Here is a 16,915-nt window from a genome sequence, read left to right as displayed (position 1 = left end):
CCGCTACGGCCATCACCACTGTGGGCAGCTGCACTTGACCGCCGCCGCGCCCCCGCCCACGCCCGGGCCTCGCGCCCGCCGGGGTGGGCCGGGCCCTGGTTCCTGCTCCCAGTGGCGGCCTCCGCCGCCACCTTCCTGTCCCCTGGGGCGTTGAGGGGGTCGGGCGGGGCGGGACATGGGTGACCGGAAGTGAAAGTTGTGAACATCGCCGCCCGGGGCGCGGAGGCCCGAGGCACCGTCGGGGCCTCTGCGACTCACGCATGGAGAGCGCTGGGCGTCAGGCTGCGCATCGACGGCTAACCGGGACGCACGGGCTCTGCGGGGCAGGGGCTGTGCTGAACCCACCACCGGCCTCCTCGGGCGCGGGAACATGAGGCTAGGCCCGGAGCCTGCCGTGGGCAGTACGTGGGCCTGCCCGGGCCGCAGGTGAACAGCGCGGAACCCCGGGATTCGGTAATTGGCACGATGGCGCGCGCATGCGCGGGGCGGGGGCGGGCACGTGGTGGGGCGCGGGGCGGCGCCGCGCGCGAAGCGCCCTGGTGTCCCGGAGGTCCGCGGGCGGGGTGACCTCCTGCCTCCTTTGCCAGGTGTAGTCGAGGCTGGCGCCACTGTGGGCCCCACTCTAACTCTGCCACCCGGCCCCTGTAGCCCCGGAGGGGCCAGCGCAAGTCTCATTTATGCCGGGGCGGGCCCTGGGGTCGTCATGCCCTAAGTCCCCGCCCTCGCGCGGCTTAGTGGCCTCTCCCTACAGCCCGTCGTAGTTGGCGGCGGCATGGTCTTCTGTCTGGAGAACAAGGAGCCTCGCCGCCCGCTGCGAAGCGCCATGGTCCATTTCCAAGCCTCGGAAGTCCAGCAGCTACTACACAACAAGTTCGTGGTCATCTTGGGGGACTCAAGTGAGTGCCCTTCTGGAATCGCACTTGCGTTTCCGCATCTGCAGCCTATGTTCTGTGTCTGGACCCATCATCTCTATCTCAAACGTCCTCACTGATCCCTAGTCAGTTTCAAATCAGTAGGTTTTCTCTTTTTATTTCCCCAGCTGGTACTACAGGTGTCCTGACAGATGTATCCTGTCAAGCTTTTCACCCCATCCTTGCTTAGCATTTTTCCTCCTAACAGTCCCCCACAATTTCTCTCATGGAAGCGGTGGATTGTGTATGTCTTGGATGACTTGACCTCTGCCAGGTGATCTTGAGTCACTGTGCATCAAGTTGAGGAATGGCATATAGGTAGAAGGAACAGAGGCAGTGCCAGGAGTTTTTAACATCACGTTTTCTCTTGCTTCTCATTCAACACTCCACAAAGGTGGTTTTAGGCAACCCAGCCCTGGGAGGATGGGAGGCCTGGACTTGAAAGGGGTTGAGGTGGAGTGAGGCATGCCTCAGCATTGGGATCTCTGTCTCCCTGCAGTCCAGCGGGCTGTGTACAAGGACCTGGTGCTCCTGCTCCAGAAAGACTCACTGCTCACAGCTGCCCAGTTGAAAGCCAAGGTGAGGCAAGCCTACTAGCCATGTCAGTGGTGGGCAAGCTCAGACCCTGGCCTGGTAGGGTTGTCCTCCCTGGCATGGGTCTGACCAGCTGGGTTGGGGGGGGTGGGCAGGGGGAGCTGAGTTTTGAACAGGACCAGCTGGTGGCTGGCGGTCAGCTGGGCGAGCTGCACAACGGGACGCAGTACCGGGAGGTCCGCCAGTTCTGCTCAGGTTCTGGCCACCACCTTGTGCGATTCTACTTCCTCACCCGCGTTTACTCTGAGTACCTCGAGGGAGTCCTGGAGGAGCTGACGTATGGGCCTGCCCCAGACCTGGTGATCATCAACTCCTGCCTCTGGGATCTCTCCAGGTTGGGGCTGGGGAGAGGGCAGTACTGACTCAGGGTGGAGGTATGGCTCAGAGGCCATCCATCCCTGTGTTCTTGCCCACCCTTTGTGCTGCCCAACAGGTATGGCCGCTGCTCAATGGAGAGCTACCGAGAGAACCTGGAGCGGGTGTTCGTGCGCATGGACCAGGTGTTGCCAGACTCCTGCCTGCTGGTGTGGAACATGGCAATGCCCCTAGGGGAGCGTGTCACTGGGGGTTTCCTTCTGCCTGAGGCAAGTGACCGGGGCCCCTCAGGATGGAGGATGGGCAACTGACTGGTACATAGAGGACCCTCCCTCCCAATCCTGCCTTCATTCTGTGGCTCTTGGATGCTGCACTTTCTCACTCAGCTCCAGCCCCTGGCGGGCTCTCTGCGGCGGGATGTGGTTGAAGGGAACTTCTACAGCGCTACACTGGCCGGGGACTACTGCTTCGATGTCCTGGATCTCCACTTTCATTTCCGGCATGCAGTTCAGCACCGTCACCGGGACGGGGTCCACTGGGACCAGCACGCCCACCGCCACCTCTCACACTTGCTTCTGAGCCACGTGGCCGATGCCTGGGGTGTGGAGCTGCCCAAGCGTGACTATCTCCCTGGTGAGCCCTACCACAAGTTGGGAGGGTAGTGATGCAAAAAGGGCCCTCAGAGCCTAAGGCTCAGACACAACAGGACAGAGATACCCAAAGGGAGTAGAGGCCCCTTGAAGGACTGTTGCGGACACTGAGAGTGTCTTCTTCTTCCCCTGGGTTTCTGTGTGGTCTAGCGGTATAGTGACCTCCGTGTACGTGAATGAGCTTGTGTAAGCATCAAGCATGTAAGGCAGCATGTCAAAAGACAGATAAACAGGAAAGAAATGGGGATACTTTTAAATAGGAATGGACTTGGAGGGTAGAAAGATGAACAGAGGAAAGGCAGTCCAGGCAGTGTAGCAGAAGCATCAGAGCCCCTTGGCTGGTGCCATCAGGCTCTCAGTTCCTGCCTGCCCGTAAAAGGGGACATCGTGAGTTATGTTGCATGTCTGCTTCTCCCCTGGATCATGTCCTCCAAGGGCAAGGTTCTTGCCTCACTTGTTGACAGCTCACTCCTTTCAACCCCAGTGTCTAGCACAGTCGTGTATATAGTGCCTATGGGATGGTGTTTATTGAATTGGCGACATGACTCATGTTAGAAGGCTGTAGTAGCACCAGAGGGCGTCGGGGCACAGAGAGGCCAAGAATGTCAAATTCGGGACTTGGTAGCCTGGAGTTGGAGCATCATGGAGGCGAATTATATAATAATTGATTGTATAATGGTTCAGTTTCCTTGTTTTTTTAGACAAGAGAATTGATCTGCAACAAAGGAAGGGCTCCTCTAAAGGTTGTAAGGCTAGTTTGGGGTGGCTTGGTCTTCCGAACCCAGTTTGGAGCCACAGAAGTAGGAACGTCAAAAGGAAGAGTTGGGTGGGAGAATGAGTTGGTGAGTTTGGTCAGGGCAGATCTCTTGGCATTCCTGTGGAGATGCTGAGTAGATTTGGAGTCATAGGGCGCAGCAGAGAGATGGCAGCTGAAGGCATGAATGTGAACTGTGACGGATTGGGTGAAACCATGATCGTGTTTTGGAGCTGGAACAGAAGAGGAGCCAATGGAGGAAACAAAAGGAGATGAGGGTGGTGGCAGTTTCAAGGAGGACAGAGGCTGTTGGTCATGTTGTGTGACTATCAGGAAGAGAGGAAGTGGTTACATTTAGGAGAAGTGTTGAAGGAGTGAAGTAGGGTTAAAAGAGTCAGGGAGCAGTTGATGAAGGAATGGCAACCGGGCAGAATGCTGTGTGTGGAAGTTTGAAAGGAACCAGGGACTACTGTGAGAAGGAAGAGACAGGATCTCTGTTTTTAAGAGAGAAAACTGACTGAGCTTATTTATTGGTTTGCGGGGAGGAGCTGGGAGAGGCCAAAGCTAAAGATATGGGAGCCGACGACAAAGGGAGAAAGCTCTGGAGGGGAGCGTGAAGTTAGAACAAAGGCAGATCCACTGCCTGTTAAGAAAGGCAAGAAGGAAGGAACACAGCTTGGGCTTGGCGTGAAACGAGAGGGGAGGAGGGAACCTCAGGAAGCAGGAAGCAGAAGGTGCCCTGTTCTCTTAAGAGGTGGGAGTAGAGGTTTAGGCGTGTGGACAGCCAGGGTTCAGGGCAGCCTGGCTCCCCAGGCCTGCCTGAAACAACCATCCCATTCCTAGATCCTTGGACTGAAGACTGGCCAGAGCCAGAGCATCTCTTCCAGGGGAGCCAGGGGCAGCCCCCAGACTTTGGGGAGCAGCTGGCCTTGCCCCCGCCCTCTCCCTTGCCCCCTCCCATGCCTTTTCCCCACCCTCTCCCTCAGCCCTCCCCACCTCCTCTGTTTCCACCCCTGCCCCAGGATCCCCCTTTTTTCCCAGGCCAGCCCTTCCTACCCCATGAATTCTTCAATTATAATCCAACGGAAGACTTCTCGATGCCACCCCACTTAGGTAGGTGCCTCCACAGCCTCCCATCATACCTTTCCCAGCCTTCTCTTGAACCTCCCCTAGCCCAGCCTCCTACGTCCAGGTGGGCTGAGGGGAGTTGGGCAGCCCTAGAGTATCCCCCAGGATTGGGTTCAGTCACAGCTGAGTCTGGAACAGCATCTGCAGACTCATTAGTTAGCTCATTGATTGTCACAATTTCCTGATTTGGAGGTAAGGGAGGTGGTATTGCCATTTTGCAGATGGGAAAACTGAAGCCCACCTGGAAAAACTCACCCTGGAGGACCAGAACTGCCTGAAGGCAGAGCTGGGTTCACCCTGGCCAGAAGCCCACTCTCATAACTGCTGGTTCTTTTGTAGGATGTGGTCCTGGAGGGAACTTTGTGCCTGGCCCCCTGCCTCCTCCAGTCTCCAGCCCTATCCCCCAAGGTCAGCATCGGGGCCCGGTGGTCCACCGGGGGATACCGCGCTGTGTTCACAACAGCCCCTACCATGTGCCGAGGATGGGGGCGCCCTGCAAGCAGCGGCTCAGACACTCAGACAGGCTGATCCACACATACAAACTGGACAGACGGCCTCCTGCCCATTCGGGGACATGGCCCGTGTAGACTGGATCTTGTGCTGGGGTGGATGTGCCAGTGGCCCTGCAGGGCCTGCTTGCCACCCCAGGTGCTGGGCCAGGGTGTCTCCTGTGCCTGGCATTGTTCTTGTCCATTGCTGTCACCAATAAAAGCATGGAAGAACAGAGCGGCATCTTTTTGTGTGGGGGAGTGGATCTCCCAAACCATGATCTTGAGAGTTGGAGAGGCTGCCTCTAGTGTCTCTCCAACCTTGGACTTTTCAACTCACACTGAGTCCTTCCTGCTGTCTCACACACTCATTTACACCCTCACCAGAACACACATGTACTTAACAAAGATCCTGGAGGGGTCCCCTGTTGTCAGCAGCTCTTTGGGATTGGGACATATCAAGGGCTGGTTTAAAATTACCAATATTTTATATGGAGTTTTGGGTCTGGCTAGTTCTTAACTATACTGGTTTCACACATTCATGTGTACGTTCAGTGTTGAACTACTCCTGGAGGTAGGCACATACCTTACCTTGCACAATGCTTGGCATATGGTAGACACTCAATAAGTGGTTGGAACTAAAGAAGCTCCCATGGTCAAGTGGGAGGCCAATTAGAAACCCCGTATTTAATAGATACAGTGTACAATGGGAGCAAAGTGATCATAGGCCAACTTCTTTGGTGGGTGGGCCAGAGAGGAGGAGCTGAGGGAGAATTTCAGCATGGAGTGGGGGTAGGGAGCTTGGGCAAACTTTTTAAGGAAGTTAAGAAAGAGGATAGGGTCTTGGCTTTGACAAGTGGTCTTGACCCGAGGTTGGTGACTACTAAGCATCAGGGGTATCATGTAGGCTAAGTGGTGGTGTGGGGGGGTGGGGGCACAGCATGGCAGTGGGCTGGTAATAAGGAAGCACAGAGACCCACTAAATAATTTTCAAGTAGAATGGGATGGAAGAGAGGGATGCAGAGCTCTGGCATTCACTTTCCATACTTGTTACTGAAATTTTACTTTGTCAAAGGGTATAACATCCTGCTCAAATGGACATGGAGACAGAAGACCAGAAAACTTTTTATCCTTGCTAGAAATCTACTAAGTGCAAATGAAGGGAAGCTACTAAGTTAACACACACCCGTGCTGGGGAAACTGGTATAGACAATGTGAGTTAATAAAAACCTTTAGAGAGCACCATTGTCAGGGCTGTTGAGAATCAAATGAGACAGTGCCTGAAATGAGCTTGCAAAAAGTGGAACGCAACATACAGAAATGAAAGAAAGCCTCTTGATAAAGAGATAAGATTTCAGATCATTTTTATTGCAAAAAGTAATTTTTTCTTTTCATTAATTTGCCTAATTTCTTGTTCATTCCTTCCTGCCTTCGCACAAAACTCTTTTCTCCATCTGCATCTCTGAATCTGGGGCTTCTCAGTGTTACTAGGGAAGACTACACCCAGACTGATTTACACAAAAGAGTCATATGAGTTACCCAGCCTCATGGAGCCCTCTCTGTTGCTTGCCATCTTTTTCTCTAATTCCCTGTCACTTTCCCTACTGAGCCTTGCCTAGGTTTTTCCCCTTTCCAATGCCATCCTAATTTTGAAACTCTCACACTGTTTGCACCTTGAGACTGTTCAGCGTGTTCCATGTCCTTGACATTCTAGATCTGCCTTCCTAATTTTCACACCATCTTTCTTTGTGGCTCCCATTGCCCACAGTGAGGTTTCATAACCTTTTCTTCAGCTTCCCAATGTAGATTTGAAATCTATCAGAATAAAATGGAGAGAAGTTATTTTATTTTCAGCTTGTCATATTAAGTATATAGTTCAAGACACTTGACTCCTCTGTTACAGATTTTATTCAGTTGTGACTGGGAAACAAACTTTAAAAATAGCCACATACAAGTCATTACATGCACTTCAGTTGTTTCCTGGCTCTTGTTTTGAGGTGTAAAAACAATGAAAAACGTACGTTTCTCCAGTGTGTAGGCACACTATTTGCTAATTAAGCATGACAGAACTCAAACTTCATTGCCTCAAAAACCATTTATATTTTGACCATTGACAAATCATTTAAGAAGACAATTTTACATAGACTCCCTCTCATTCATAGACTCTTGATTTTCTAAAGAACGGCTCCAATATCCTTTCCTGTGCCATAACAAGATATTCCTGAAAGGAGTAAAAGATACATGAGCACTTTGTGACACCAGCCTTTATTTTTTAGGGAAAAATAGTGTATGGTCAGGCCACTCAAGGTGGCTATTCTCTTGCTTTCTGTACATCCCCCTGCTCAGCCAGTGCCCCCTTCACCTACACCTACTCACATGAGTGACCTTCCTACGCACTTGCCCCAGGCCCCAGTTAATGATTGGTCTTATCAAAGGGGCAGTGAGGGGTTGTGTGCCTCTGTTGCTTTCCCTGGTAACCAATGACATCAATTTCCCCCTATTAACTGCTAACCTCCCCTGCCCTGGGGAGCAAAGACTGCCTTGTGCTGCCTGCTGTCTGCTGCACATGGTGGAGAGTCACTCCAGGACCTTGCTTCAGATGTGGAAGACCCCCACCCCTATCTATTAAACCGTTGATTTCTCTGTCAAGGACTCAAGGCTAGCTCTTGAAGTTGGGCAAGTACAGGCCTTGTAGGCCTATGGGTATAGCCCAACAAAAAGTCTTAAGAAATTTGGGGAATTTTTTTTTCAAAAAATCTTAACCCAACTGGAGGTTTCCCAACAAAAATAGATAACTTGTTTTCTGTTACATTATCCAGTTCATTGCATAGATTGTGTGTTGAGTTCATTTTAGTGTTTAAATACATCTACCATGTACATTAGTGAAAGATAAACTCTTTCTGATCGTAAGGAAATGGACCTAAAAAAAATGCTTTATTGAGGTAACTGTAACTGATAGACAATAAACTGCATACATTTCAAATGTATAATTTGATAAATTTTAACATATATACAAATGTGAAACCATCATCACAATCTAGATAATGAAATTTATCTTTCTGCCTTTTTATAAGCCCTCCCTGCCTCCATTCCCCACCACCTCCTCACATCTTCCCACCCCCATCCATAAGCCACCCTTGATAATTGACATACTTCCTGTTACTATAGATCAGTTTGCATTTCCTAGAATCTTACGGAAATGGAATCATTCCACAGGTACTCTTTTTCATGTGGCTTCTTTCATTCAGTCTGATTAATGGGATTAATGGAACAACATGGAAATTCATCCATGTTGTATCAGTAGTTCATTACTTTTCTATAACTTAGAAGAGGTTCTTGACAATGGGAATCAAGTCAAAGTTCCTGTGAACAACAATTCCACATGCCATTGTCTGGGAATCCCAGCTTGTATAGTCAGAAGATGAACCCAAAGGAGGAAGCCTTACCCTCCTAACATCTGGCTTTTAGATGGATGTGGTATTCCATTTAGAAGGCTTCACAATTTTCATATATGTTACAAACATTTTTCAAGTATACAGTATCACATATCAATTTTAAAAATTGGGTTTTGGTTAGACACTTGAAGACACCGGCCAGAAAATACGGTAATGGCAACAGCTCTTAAATTCTTTTATTTTTAAGATGGAAAATATTTGAAAGGTTATAGAGATGTCTGCTCAGCAGAAAATAACTTATCCAAAGTTGATTGTGTCCAGAGCCTCACAACAAACAGCTCTTTACCCCCAGGAGGAATGGAATAATAGACTAAGGTTGGGACAGCAATGGGTGAGATAGTGAAGCCAACTGGATTGGGCCCTTCCTTCTCCAGGATCCTCATGAGCTCTGCCCTCAATGCCTCTGGATTTCTGATTGGGGGACCCAGGCTAGAGACTTCGGTTAATGAGATTTTGAGGAGTCAGCGAAGACAGTGGGCTGGAGATGCTCCTTCCTGGCCCCACGATCTACCCTCCCTGCCACTGCCCGTGTCCTGGCCGGTGAGATACCTCTTCCCCTCTTCCCTCTCATTCCACACCCCGCCAAGCCCGACTCTTGCAGCTAGAGCTAAGATCTCCGCCAGTGGGCCGCACCTTGCACGGATCAGTCCGCAGGCTGTGATTCCGGGAGCTGGGGCGGGGTGCGGGGGGGCGTGCTGTGTCGATTTACCCGGATTGACATTAGCACATTCCCCTTGTGGGTGTCCGCAACGCTCCGATCCCTAGCTGGGTTTGGGATTTTCTTCCCAACGTCAGGCCCAAGCCCACCCCATTCTGGCTCCACGGTCAAAGAGTCAGCTCGGCGCTCTCCAGCTGTCGCCCTGACCGCTCTCCCGCGCGCACCTGAACCTAGGTGATTGCGAAGAACTCCGCATCCTGCATCTGCTCCTGGGGCGACCTCCCAGCGGATCGCAGGCCGCCGCCGCCGCCGCCGCCGCAGCCTCCCCCAGGATCCAGTCTCCCAGCTACTCCTCTGTGTCCACGGACTATCAATGAGGACAGCGGCTCCCTTCACCCTCTAGCTGGGACGGAGCCTCCCGTTTTCCCTGGCACACACGAGTCTGGGTGAGAGCGCCCCCTCCCGGCTTCCCGTAGCTGATTCTTACAGGTTTCCCCCGCGCCGCGCAGCCTCCTCCTTCCAGGAACCCCTCTCCTTCCCCCGAGGTTGGCCCCTGACTGCTCTATCTCTAGTGAAACCTCAGTCTTATGAGCCCCCGAACACCATCCTCTCAGACCCTCCCGCATCCCAGCGGCTCCTACTCATTGTTCCCCAGTCCTTGGGGCAGAGGAAAGTCCAACCGGGCGCTCCTAGGCGGCGTATGCCTCTGTGGATCCCCTCTCTGCTTTCTCACCTGCAAAGCTCCTCGCGGCTGACACCTCCTCCGCTCCTTATGCTCCACTTGATTTGATCATTTTTCCGGCCAGGCCACACGGGTTACTGGCTCCTCACCTCCACCCCATCTGAGCACGCTGCGAGGTCGGGTAGGGGAGGGACGGCAAAGAAACAGATCTCGCTGCCAACGTCACTCAGGCCAATGGGACAGCTTTCCCTTCTTGGCCCAAATGGAAAGGCTTACATCTTCATTTCAGCATGTTCATTCTTCCTAGGTTTACATTTTTAAGCATTTTAAGTCTGAATGGATAACTTTGTCTACATTGAAGGTAATTTCAGAGGGGAGGGTATAGCTCAGTGGTAGAGTGTGTGCTTAGTATGCATGAGGTCCTGGGTTTAATCCCTAGTACCTCCATTTAAATAATAAACCTAATAAAAATAATAAAGTATTTTCAGGAATTATGTTCGTGATATTTTTCTATCGTTTCTGCAAGGTCCCTTACTTAATACTCCCCTCCCATTTGCCTGACCCTAGAGTTGGCTGTTCCATTCTAATTTTTGTTCTTATTTGTCCTGCCAAAAATGTGTTTTAAGTTTGTGTAAAAAGAATTGTATTCTTTCTCATTCAGCTTCTTTGCATGCAACGCTAGCATTTCCAGATCAGTCCACAGAGCTTCCACCCCTTCTAACTGCTTCCATTCCACATGCTGATCCACTGTGTTTTGCCTTTTTCATCTCCTGCCACCACCAATGAGAGTGCAATCATCGTTCTCAAACATATCCCTCACCTGCAGCACCTCTCAAACAGTGTGCATGTGTAGCGCCTGGATGTCTTGTCAAAGTGCAGGCTCCGATTCATCAGGCCTGGAGTGGGGCCTGAGATTCTGCATTTCTAGCCAGCTTCCAGGTGATGCCTATACTGCTGGTCCTGGGACCACATTTTGAGGAGCAAGGCCATTATGGGGCTCTGGGAGAATTCATTTTGGGTTGCCGGGCCACAGGGTTTGTTTTACTCTAATTGGATAAGTATTGCCCATCTGCTCCAGTCTGTCTGTACCACTTTACTCTGCACCAGCAGAGCAGGAGGGTAGAAGATATATATTTATGTGGAGCAGGGAAGAAGGCCTTCTCCTTGCACCTGCCAAAATCCTGCCCCTCAGTGTGTCTGGTCTGGGCCCAAACCTCTTCTTTCCATCAGAATGGCCCTAAGGCACCAGAGTGAAGCCCCTGGCCAGCAGTGCACAGCCAAGTCAGTGATGAATTCAAGATGGGCATCCAGGCTTCATCTCTGACAGGAACTTTTTAAATTTTTATTCTATTTTTATTTTATTTTTTCCTTTTATTCTTTTGTGGCTTTTTTTTTTTTTGAACAGGAGATTTTAGAATAGGAGTTGAGAAGCCCTTGGGTCTTCAGTTAGGTTCTATTTCCTGCACTGCTTTCCCTGTAGTAGCCTGCAAGGGTGGACAAGGACTCAAACAACCTGGCTTTGCCTTTGGCAAGCGGCTATCTTGAGCCTGACTTCTCAGCTCTAAAATGCGATAGTAACAGCATAGCTACAGTTAGTGGTGTGAGGAGTCAGTCCAGAAACTCTGCCCACATAACAAGTGCCCCACAGGGGCCCCAAAGTGTTCTTGCCTTGATTTTAACCAAGAGAAAAATAACGTTCAAGAAGGTTTAGCAATTTTTACCAAAAAGAAAGTGATAGTGCTGGTGTTCAAACCCAGCCTCGGCTAATACACCAGAACCTAAGCTAACCACGAGGCTATACCTGCTCCATGCCATGCGTTGCCCTTTTCCAGGGAGAACTACAAGGCAAAAGGAAGGACTGTGCCTGGGGTTTCAGACACTGATGCTGAAAGCGTCTGACTAGTAGCATGCAGGGTTATGAAAATCCACAGCAAATGGGTTTTAGCAAAACTGAACCTGGGTTCTAGGGGCTGGTCTTCAGGGCCTGAGCATTTGGGAGGCAGGAGAGGGGGCTTTGGGTTGCGGGCTTTAGGAGCAGGGATTTTAGGGTTAGATATACAGTGGGGTCAAGACTGAGCAGGAATTGAGGAGGGTCAGGGACTAGTTGGGGCTCAGGAGTGGAGTAGGGGTCAGATGGGTGGGTCTTACCTGTCCATCAAGGGCCTTACTTGTAATAAGTGATCACTCATTGTTCAGTTTGGAGGGTTAGCTGATGTGTGAACAGCCAGCATTCTGGGCACAAAGGGATTCCACCTTCCAAGGCCTTCCTGGTGCTGTAAGCAACTTGTTGGGTTGGTTTTAGCAACCTATGAGCTATGCTTCCCCAACTCACACAGCTGTGCAAGCATCCTCTGGCACCAAGCCCCAGTCCCAAGCATTTCACAATCTGAAGAGTTCAACACCTGCATATTTTGAGATTTCATGGTGCACAACCTTTTACATCTTGTTCACACCCAGTGCATCCTCTGTGAACCATTGTAGGACCCAAACTGTATCCATAACAGAACATTTCTCTGAAGGCCTAGGGAAGCTTTCTGCTCTTTAGAGTTCAATACAATATCCTGCAAAGTGCTTCACACATAGGTATTATTGGCTTTGACTCACAACAGCTCCGTGACAGGACCCACTTCATATCAAGGCTCAAAAGAATTAATTGATCAAGGTCACACATTGCGTAGGTGGGTGGAATGGGACTCCTTGTTTCTCTATACCAAAGTCTTAAAGAGTAGGTGCTCTCTGGGAACCTCACTATCCTGTTTGGCCCATTTCCCAGACTTGGGGATGTGGACTGAGGCAGGAGGTAGAAGTCTAAGGAGTGGGGAATGCTTGGGCAGAAAGGTCTGGGAGGTGAATTGGCTTGAGGTCTTACAGGACTTCTGACCAGCCCTCTCCCAGCTAAGTTTCTGTCAGTGGGCCCTTTCTAGAGCCTGGGGAAGTGGAAAGAGGGGATTGTGGGAGGAATGGCAAGTCCGGGGGCACCCAGGTGGAAGTTTCTCTATGAATCTGAAGCTGAGCCAGTTCAGCAAGAAAAAGATGCTGCCAGCTGCTAGGGGGGCCCCGGCGGTGTCACCACAGGCACGTGAGAGCTCTTGACAGCCTGGCCAAGCTCTGCCCCTGGCTAAGCCTTCTGCCCTAACCTCTCTTCTCAAAACCCCTGAACCCCTACACCAAGTACCTGCAGCATCAGCTTGAGGGAGGTGCCCAGAGGTCAGGCCAGTCTACCCTGCCAGCTCCAGCAACATCACGCAGGCCCTGACCAGTCCCTGCTAGGGATGGAAGGTCTGGGGCCTGCTGAGGCGGGAAGGCCCTGGCCCCACTGCCCTCCCTTTCCCCTGGGCCTCAGGCCCTAGGCCAGGGCTCAACAGACACAAGCAGCGGGATGGGGTTGCCCTTCTATTGGTCCAAGTCCTCAGCGTGGCCTGGGTGAGACATGGAGGTGAGGAGGCCCACGAGGCTCAGCAGTGTGGAGAAAAGCAGCAGGAAGGAGGCCATGAAGAGCAGGGCGGGGAGGGCACTGAGCACCAGCAGCAGGACAGCCGGTAGCAGATGGCGCCACACTGCAGCCACCACGGGCCACAAGGAGCTCAGTAGGTGGGAGCCGGTGGTGAAGAGCGCGTGGCACAGCATCAGTGCCAGCAGCAGGTAGAGGATCCCCTCCAGACCCCACAGCACACGCTGCAGCGGTTGCCGCCAGCCCGATGTGGTCCACCACTGGGTCAAGCGAGGGGGCATGTGGCACATGCACCAGCGCACCCAGACATCCCGTGTGACCCAGGTCGACCAGGGCACTGCACGCTGTGGCCCCTCGCCGGCCCCGATGGCATCTGTCTCCACTCGCAGCTGCTGCATCGTGGCTGGTGCACCTGGGGAGAGGGCCAGGCCAGCTGCAGGAGCAGCCCTGGAGATGCCTGGGACCTCAGGGCGGGTAAGGTGCTGGTGTCAGGAGGGTACCAGCATGGCTGTGGTGGGGCTTTGAGCTGGGGCCTGGGTCTTACCTCTGGGAAGAGCCACCTAAGTCATGTTGCTTCCTGCAGCGCCCAGGACAACCTGGCAGCCAGCCTTGAAGTCCCACTCTTACTCCCCCACCCTCCCCAGAGGAGCCCCATTGTGACCCAGGCTGGGGTGGGGTCCAGCCAAGAGAGGAACCACTGTAGGATGTGAGGCTTTCCTGAGCCTCTCTCCATGGACACTCCAGGCTGCTGAGGAGCCTTGTGAACCCAAAGATGTAGTTTCTCATGCTTTCTTGTGGGAAGCCCTCTCTAGGTCCCTGTCCCTTCACTGCTATCTGATATTCAGTCCCACTCTGCCCTTTTTCAAGACTCTCTCTCTGGACCCTCATTCTCCAGAACCACAGAAGCCAGAATGACCGCCCCCAATCTACAGGCTCTGAGATGGCTAACACATCCTGCCCTGGGCTCCCTGTCCTTTATCTCACTTTTTACCGATGTCCTCACACTCAGACCTAGGGATCCACTGTCCATATCGTGGGGCCAGAAGTCTCCTGAGGTTCAGGCTGGGGGTAATCCTCCCAACTTCCCAGCTCAGGGTGGAGGAAAGGAGGCTTGAGGACAATTGGTGTATTTCTGGAGGACTCTCAGGTCCGAGGGTGGAGGCAGAAAGCCAGGGCAAGCAGGGCCAAGGGTATGCCTCTGGCTCCAAGAAGTAGCCCCAGGCCCAGGAGCAGCAGCAGCAGAGCCGCCTGGAGGCTGAGTCGTCCTGTGATGGCCGCCGTGGGCAGGAGTAGAGCCTCCTGCTGTCCCGGACCCTCACCAGCTCCCTGACTCTGGCCCCTTATGAGATGTGTGTGCTGTGGCCGGGAGGGACTGGCAGGCCTGTGCAGAGAAAAGGTGGTTTTGGGAGGCTGACCACTTGCTCGCCTGCCCACCTGCCAGGCTGCTGCCCAGCTGCCAGCCTGCTGCCCACTTACCGGTGGAGCAGGTCGAAGGCCAGGAAGCTGACCAGGAGCAGCAGCAGCAGCGAGGCCAGGCCAGTTGTGGAAAAGACTGCTTGAATTGTTAACCCCAGTGCCCCCAGCCCTAGGACCCTGTCCACGAGCTGCACTGAGCTAGGGCCCCAGGGGTACACGCATAGACCCACTGGGCTACCTGATCCTTCCCCAGCACCCAGGCCCCTGGGAGAAGCTGGGATAGGATAGGCAAGGACTTGGGGCCTGGGAAAACGGAGCTGGGTCATGGAGGCAGATGGAGGTTACAGGAAGGACTAGTGCTTGGAGGGAGTGGGGGTGGGGTGGGAGCATGGGAGGGGGTGGGGCCCTGGCAGACACTCAAGGGTGAGCTCAGGTGGTGGGGAGTTGGGGCTCCTCGGGAATCTCCCCACATACCCACCCACCATACCCTCCTCACCTCCTCCCACTTCAGTCAGCCATTCTGAGGGGCTGGGCAGCTGGGGGCATTGTGACATATTGCAAGGTGGGGTCTTGGGGTAAGGAGGGGGCTACAGCTTGATGGCTCTGGCTTAGGTGGGGCTTAGCCAAAAGGAGGGTGGTGACTTTTGAGAATTAAGACTCATCCTCTTGCTTTTGCTAATCTGCTAATTCATCGTCCCAGGGCCCTCCCTTGGGGATCTGAGTTGCCAGGAAGGCATTCTAACCCCATCACTACTTGGGCAGCTGACCAAGGGAGGAAGGGCTGTTTTCTTTGTCTTGTTGCTTCCCAAGGCTATGTGTCCAAGGGCAAGTCACTCAATCTTTCTGTCCCCTCCCCTCTCCTCTCCCCTGAGAGTAGGGTGATGCCTGTGGGATTTTTCAGAACTGCAGCCCTGGAATGCAGAGATAGACTCTGCTGGGAAGCAACCTGAGACTTTCTGGGGTGGCGCTCCTGTTACGGAAACGACAGGCCAGTCAAGAAACAAGCACCACTCGGAGGGTTGGAGTACTCAGATGTATTACACCGGCGGGCTCAGAGGGGCTTCTGCTCCGAAGCTCTGAGCACCTCCAAGACGTGCGCATGAGGTTTTATAGGGTAAAGTACAAGCTTGGGGTATTAGGCCAATAGGCATGGAACAGCTTTAGCAGTATTATCATCACAAAAGTGGAGGTGGGGAGGCAGCAAACCAACATTCCAAAGCCAGATATGTATCTTTGAAAACCCAGCTGGCTAGCAAAAAACATGAACAGCAAACCACACTAATTAACCTAGATTTACAAGTTAGTCTAATAGAACTCAGATCAGTATTCCAATACTTAGATTTGTGAGTTATCTTGTTAGCCCAGCCCAGCCTCTCCTTCACATTCCTAGACCTGTGAGTTATCTTGTTAGACCAGCCCAGCTTTTCCTTCACACTCCCACATGCCCTGCTCAATGGGGGTGGGACAGGAGAGGACTGTTTAGGCGTCTGAAGCACTATGGTTTGTGGGAGGTGTTCCAGATACTGAGATTCCAGAAATGGAACACAGAATGTGAATGTAAGAGGGCTACAACATTGTAACCCCCAACTGGAGGTTAAGGATACCCTTGGAGTATGGAATTAAGGAAAATGAATATTTATGAGGGTATCAGTCACCTGGGAAAGATCCTCTCACCACGGAGAATCTGTAAATGGTTGCAGAGTTTCCAACATATCTTAGTTTAGTGACTTGAGAGGCAGGAGTGGAAATGGGTTATAACTGAGAGAATTTAATCGTTGTTCACATGTCGTACTATGAGGGAAAACTGATGGGGAAGAGGGTGGGGACGGTGGATATTGTCGACTGAAATACATGCGCAGCCTAGAAGTTGAGTTATGTTTTATTTGGCGGGAGGACTCGAGCTGGGATGACAGCCTCTCAGATCCGCTCTGACGCCTGCTCTGAAGAGGTAGGGGAGGAGCTAGGATATATAGAAGCTTTACAACAAAGACCAGGTTGTTGGAGCAATAAAAGATTCCTTGTTATCTGAAGAAAACCAGGCATCTCAAGTTAAAGAATTTAGTGCTTTTCTATATGTATGGGAGGAAGGAAACACTTGGGCTCATTGAACTCATTCCTTTGACAAGCACCTAGCTATTTAGGGCCAGTCTTGTCCTTTCTTATTGAGTCCCCTCAGAGTGCGCCATTGTGAGTGGCTGCAGAGGCTGGGCTGCAGGCTTGTCTTTATGGGGTGGTGGTGGCAGTGGCTGATGATTTGATGGCTTCAGCGTTCTTTGTTTACTGATATGGTTTGCAGTATTTTTGGTTCACAATATACAGCCCCTAAGAGAGGAGACAGAGCAAGAATCCAGCTGCATCTCTGTAGTAGAGAATAACCTTTGTTTTGTTGGAGGTTTAAAGGGACACCATGACC

The 16,915-nt window shown here is 52.0% G+C and overlaps 3 protein-coding genes across 5 annotated transcripts; 1 reads left to right on the top strand and 2 right to left on the bottom strand.

Moving 5' to 3' along the window:
• Nucleotides 1-4: 4 nt before the first annotated feature.
• On the top strand, nt 5-5,076 carry PCED1A (PC-esterase domain containing 1A). 3 transcript variants are annotated; one of them, XM_031434091.2, is made up of 8 exons: nt 5-426; nt 752-896; nt 1,411-1,490; nt 1,601-1,839; nt 1,939-2,089; nt 2,207-2,453; nt 4,068-4,337; nt 4,692-5,076. In XM_031434091.2, exons 2-8 carry the CDS (start codon nt 773-775, stop codon nt 4,937-4,939), a joined length of 1,359 nt encoding a protein of 452 aa, XP_031289951.1. In that variant the 5' UTR covers nt 5-426; nt 752-772; the 3' UTR covers nt 4,940-5,076. The 3 variants fall into 3 exon arrangements, with proteins under 3 accessions (XP_031289951.1, XP_064331903.1, XP_031289950.1); XM_064475833.1 differs by having other exon boundaries at nt 5-453; nt 4,266-4,337; XM_031434090.2 differs by having other exon boundaries at nt 5-453.
• A 7,952-nt stretch (nt 5,077-13,028) lies between these two features.
• On the bottom strand, nt 13,029-13,484 carry TMEM239 (transmembrane protein 239). The gene has a single exon (XM_010988300.2). It carries the CDS (start codon nt 13,482-13,484, stop codon nt 13,029-13,031), a length of 456 nt encoding a protein of 151 aa, XP_010986602.2.
• A 745-nt stretch (nt 13,485-14,229) lies between these two features.
• C18H20orf141 (chromosome 18 C20orf141 homolog) lies at nt 14,230-14,832 on the bottom strand. Its single transcript, XM_010988301.3, has 2 exons — nt 14,563-14,832; nt 14,230-14,467 (listed from the first exon to the last, which is right to left on the bottom strand). The coding sequence occupies exons 1-2, from the start codon at nt 14,826-14,828 to the stop codon at nt 14,230-14,232; spliced, it is 504 nt and encodes a 167-aa protein (XP_010986603.3). The 5' UTR covers nt 14,829-14,832.
• Nucleotides 14,833-16,915: the final 2,083 nt, after the last annotated feature.

The sequence above is a fragment of the Camelus dromedarius genome, chromosome 18 (genome assembly GCF_036321535.1).
Source record: "Camelus dromedarius isolate mCamDro1 chromosome 18, mCamDro1.pat, whole genome shotgun sequence".
Classification (NCBI taxonomy): domain Eukaryota; kingdom Metazoa; phylum Chordata; class Mammalia; order Artiodactyla; family Camelidae; genus Camelus; species Camelus dromedarius.
Note: the sequence above shows the minus strand (reverse complement) of the source record. Positions and strands in the feature narration are given on the sequence as shown.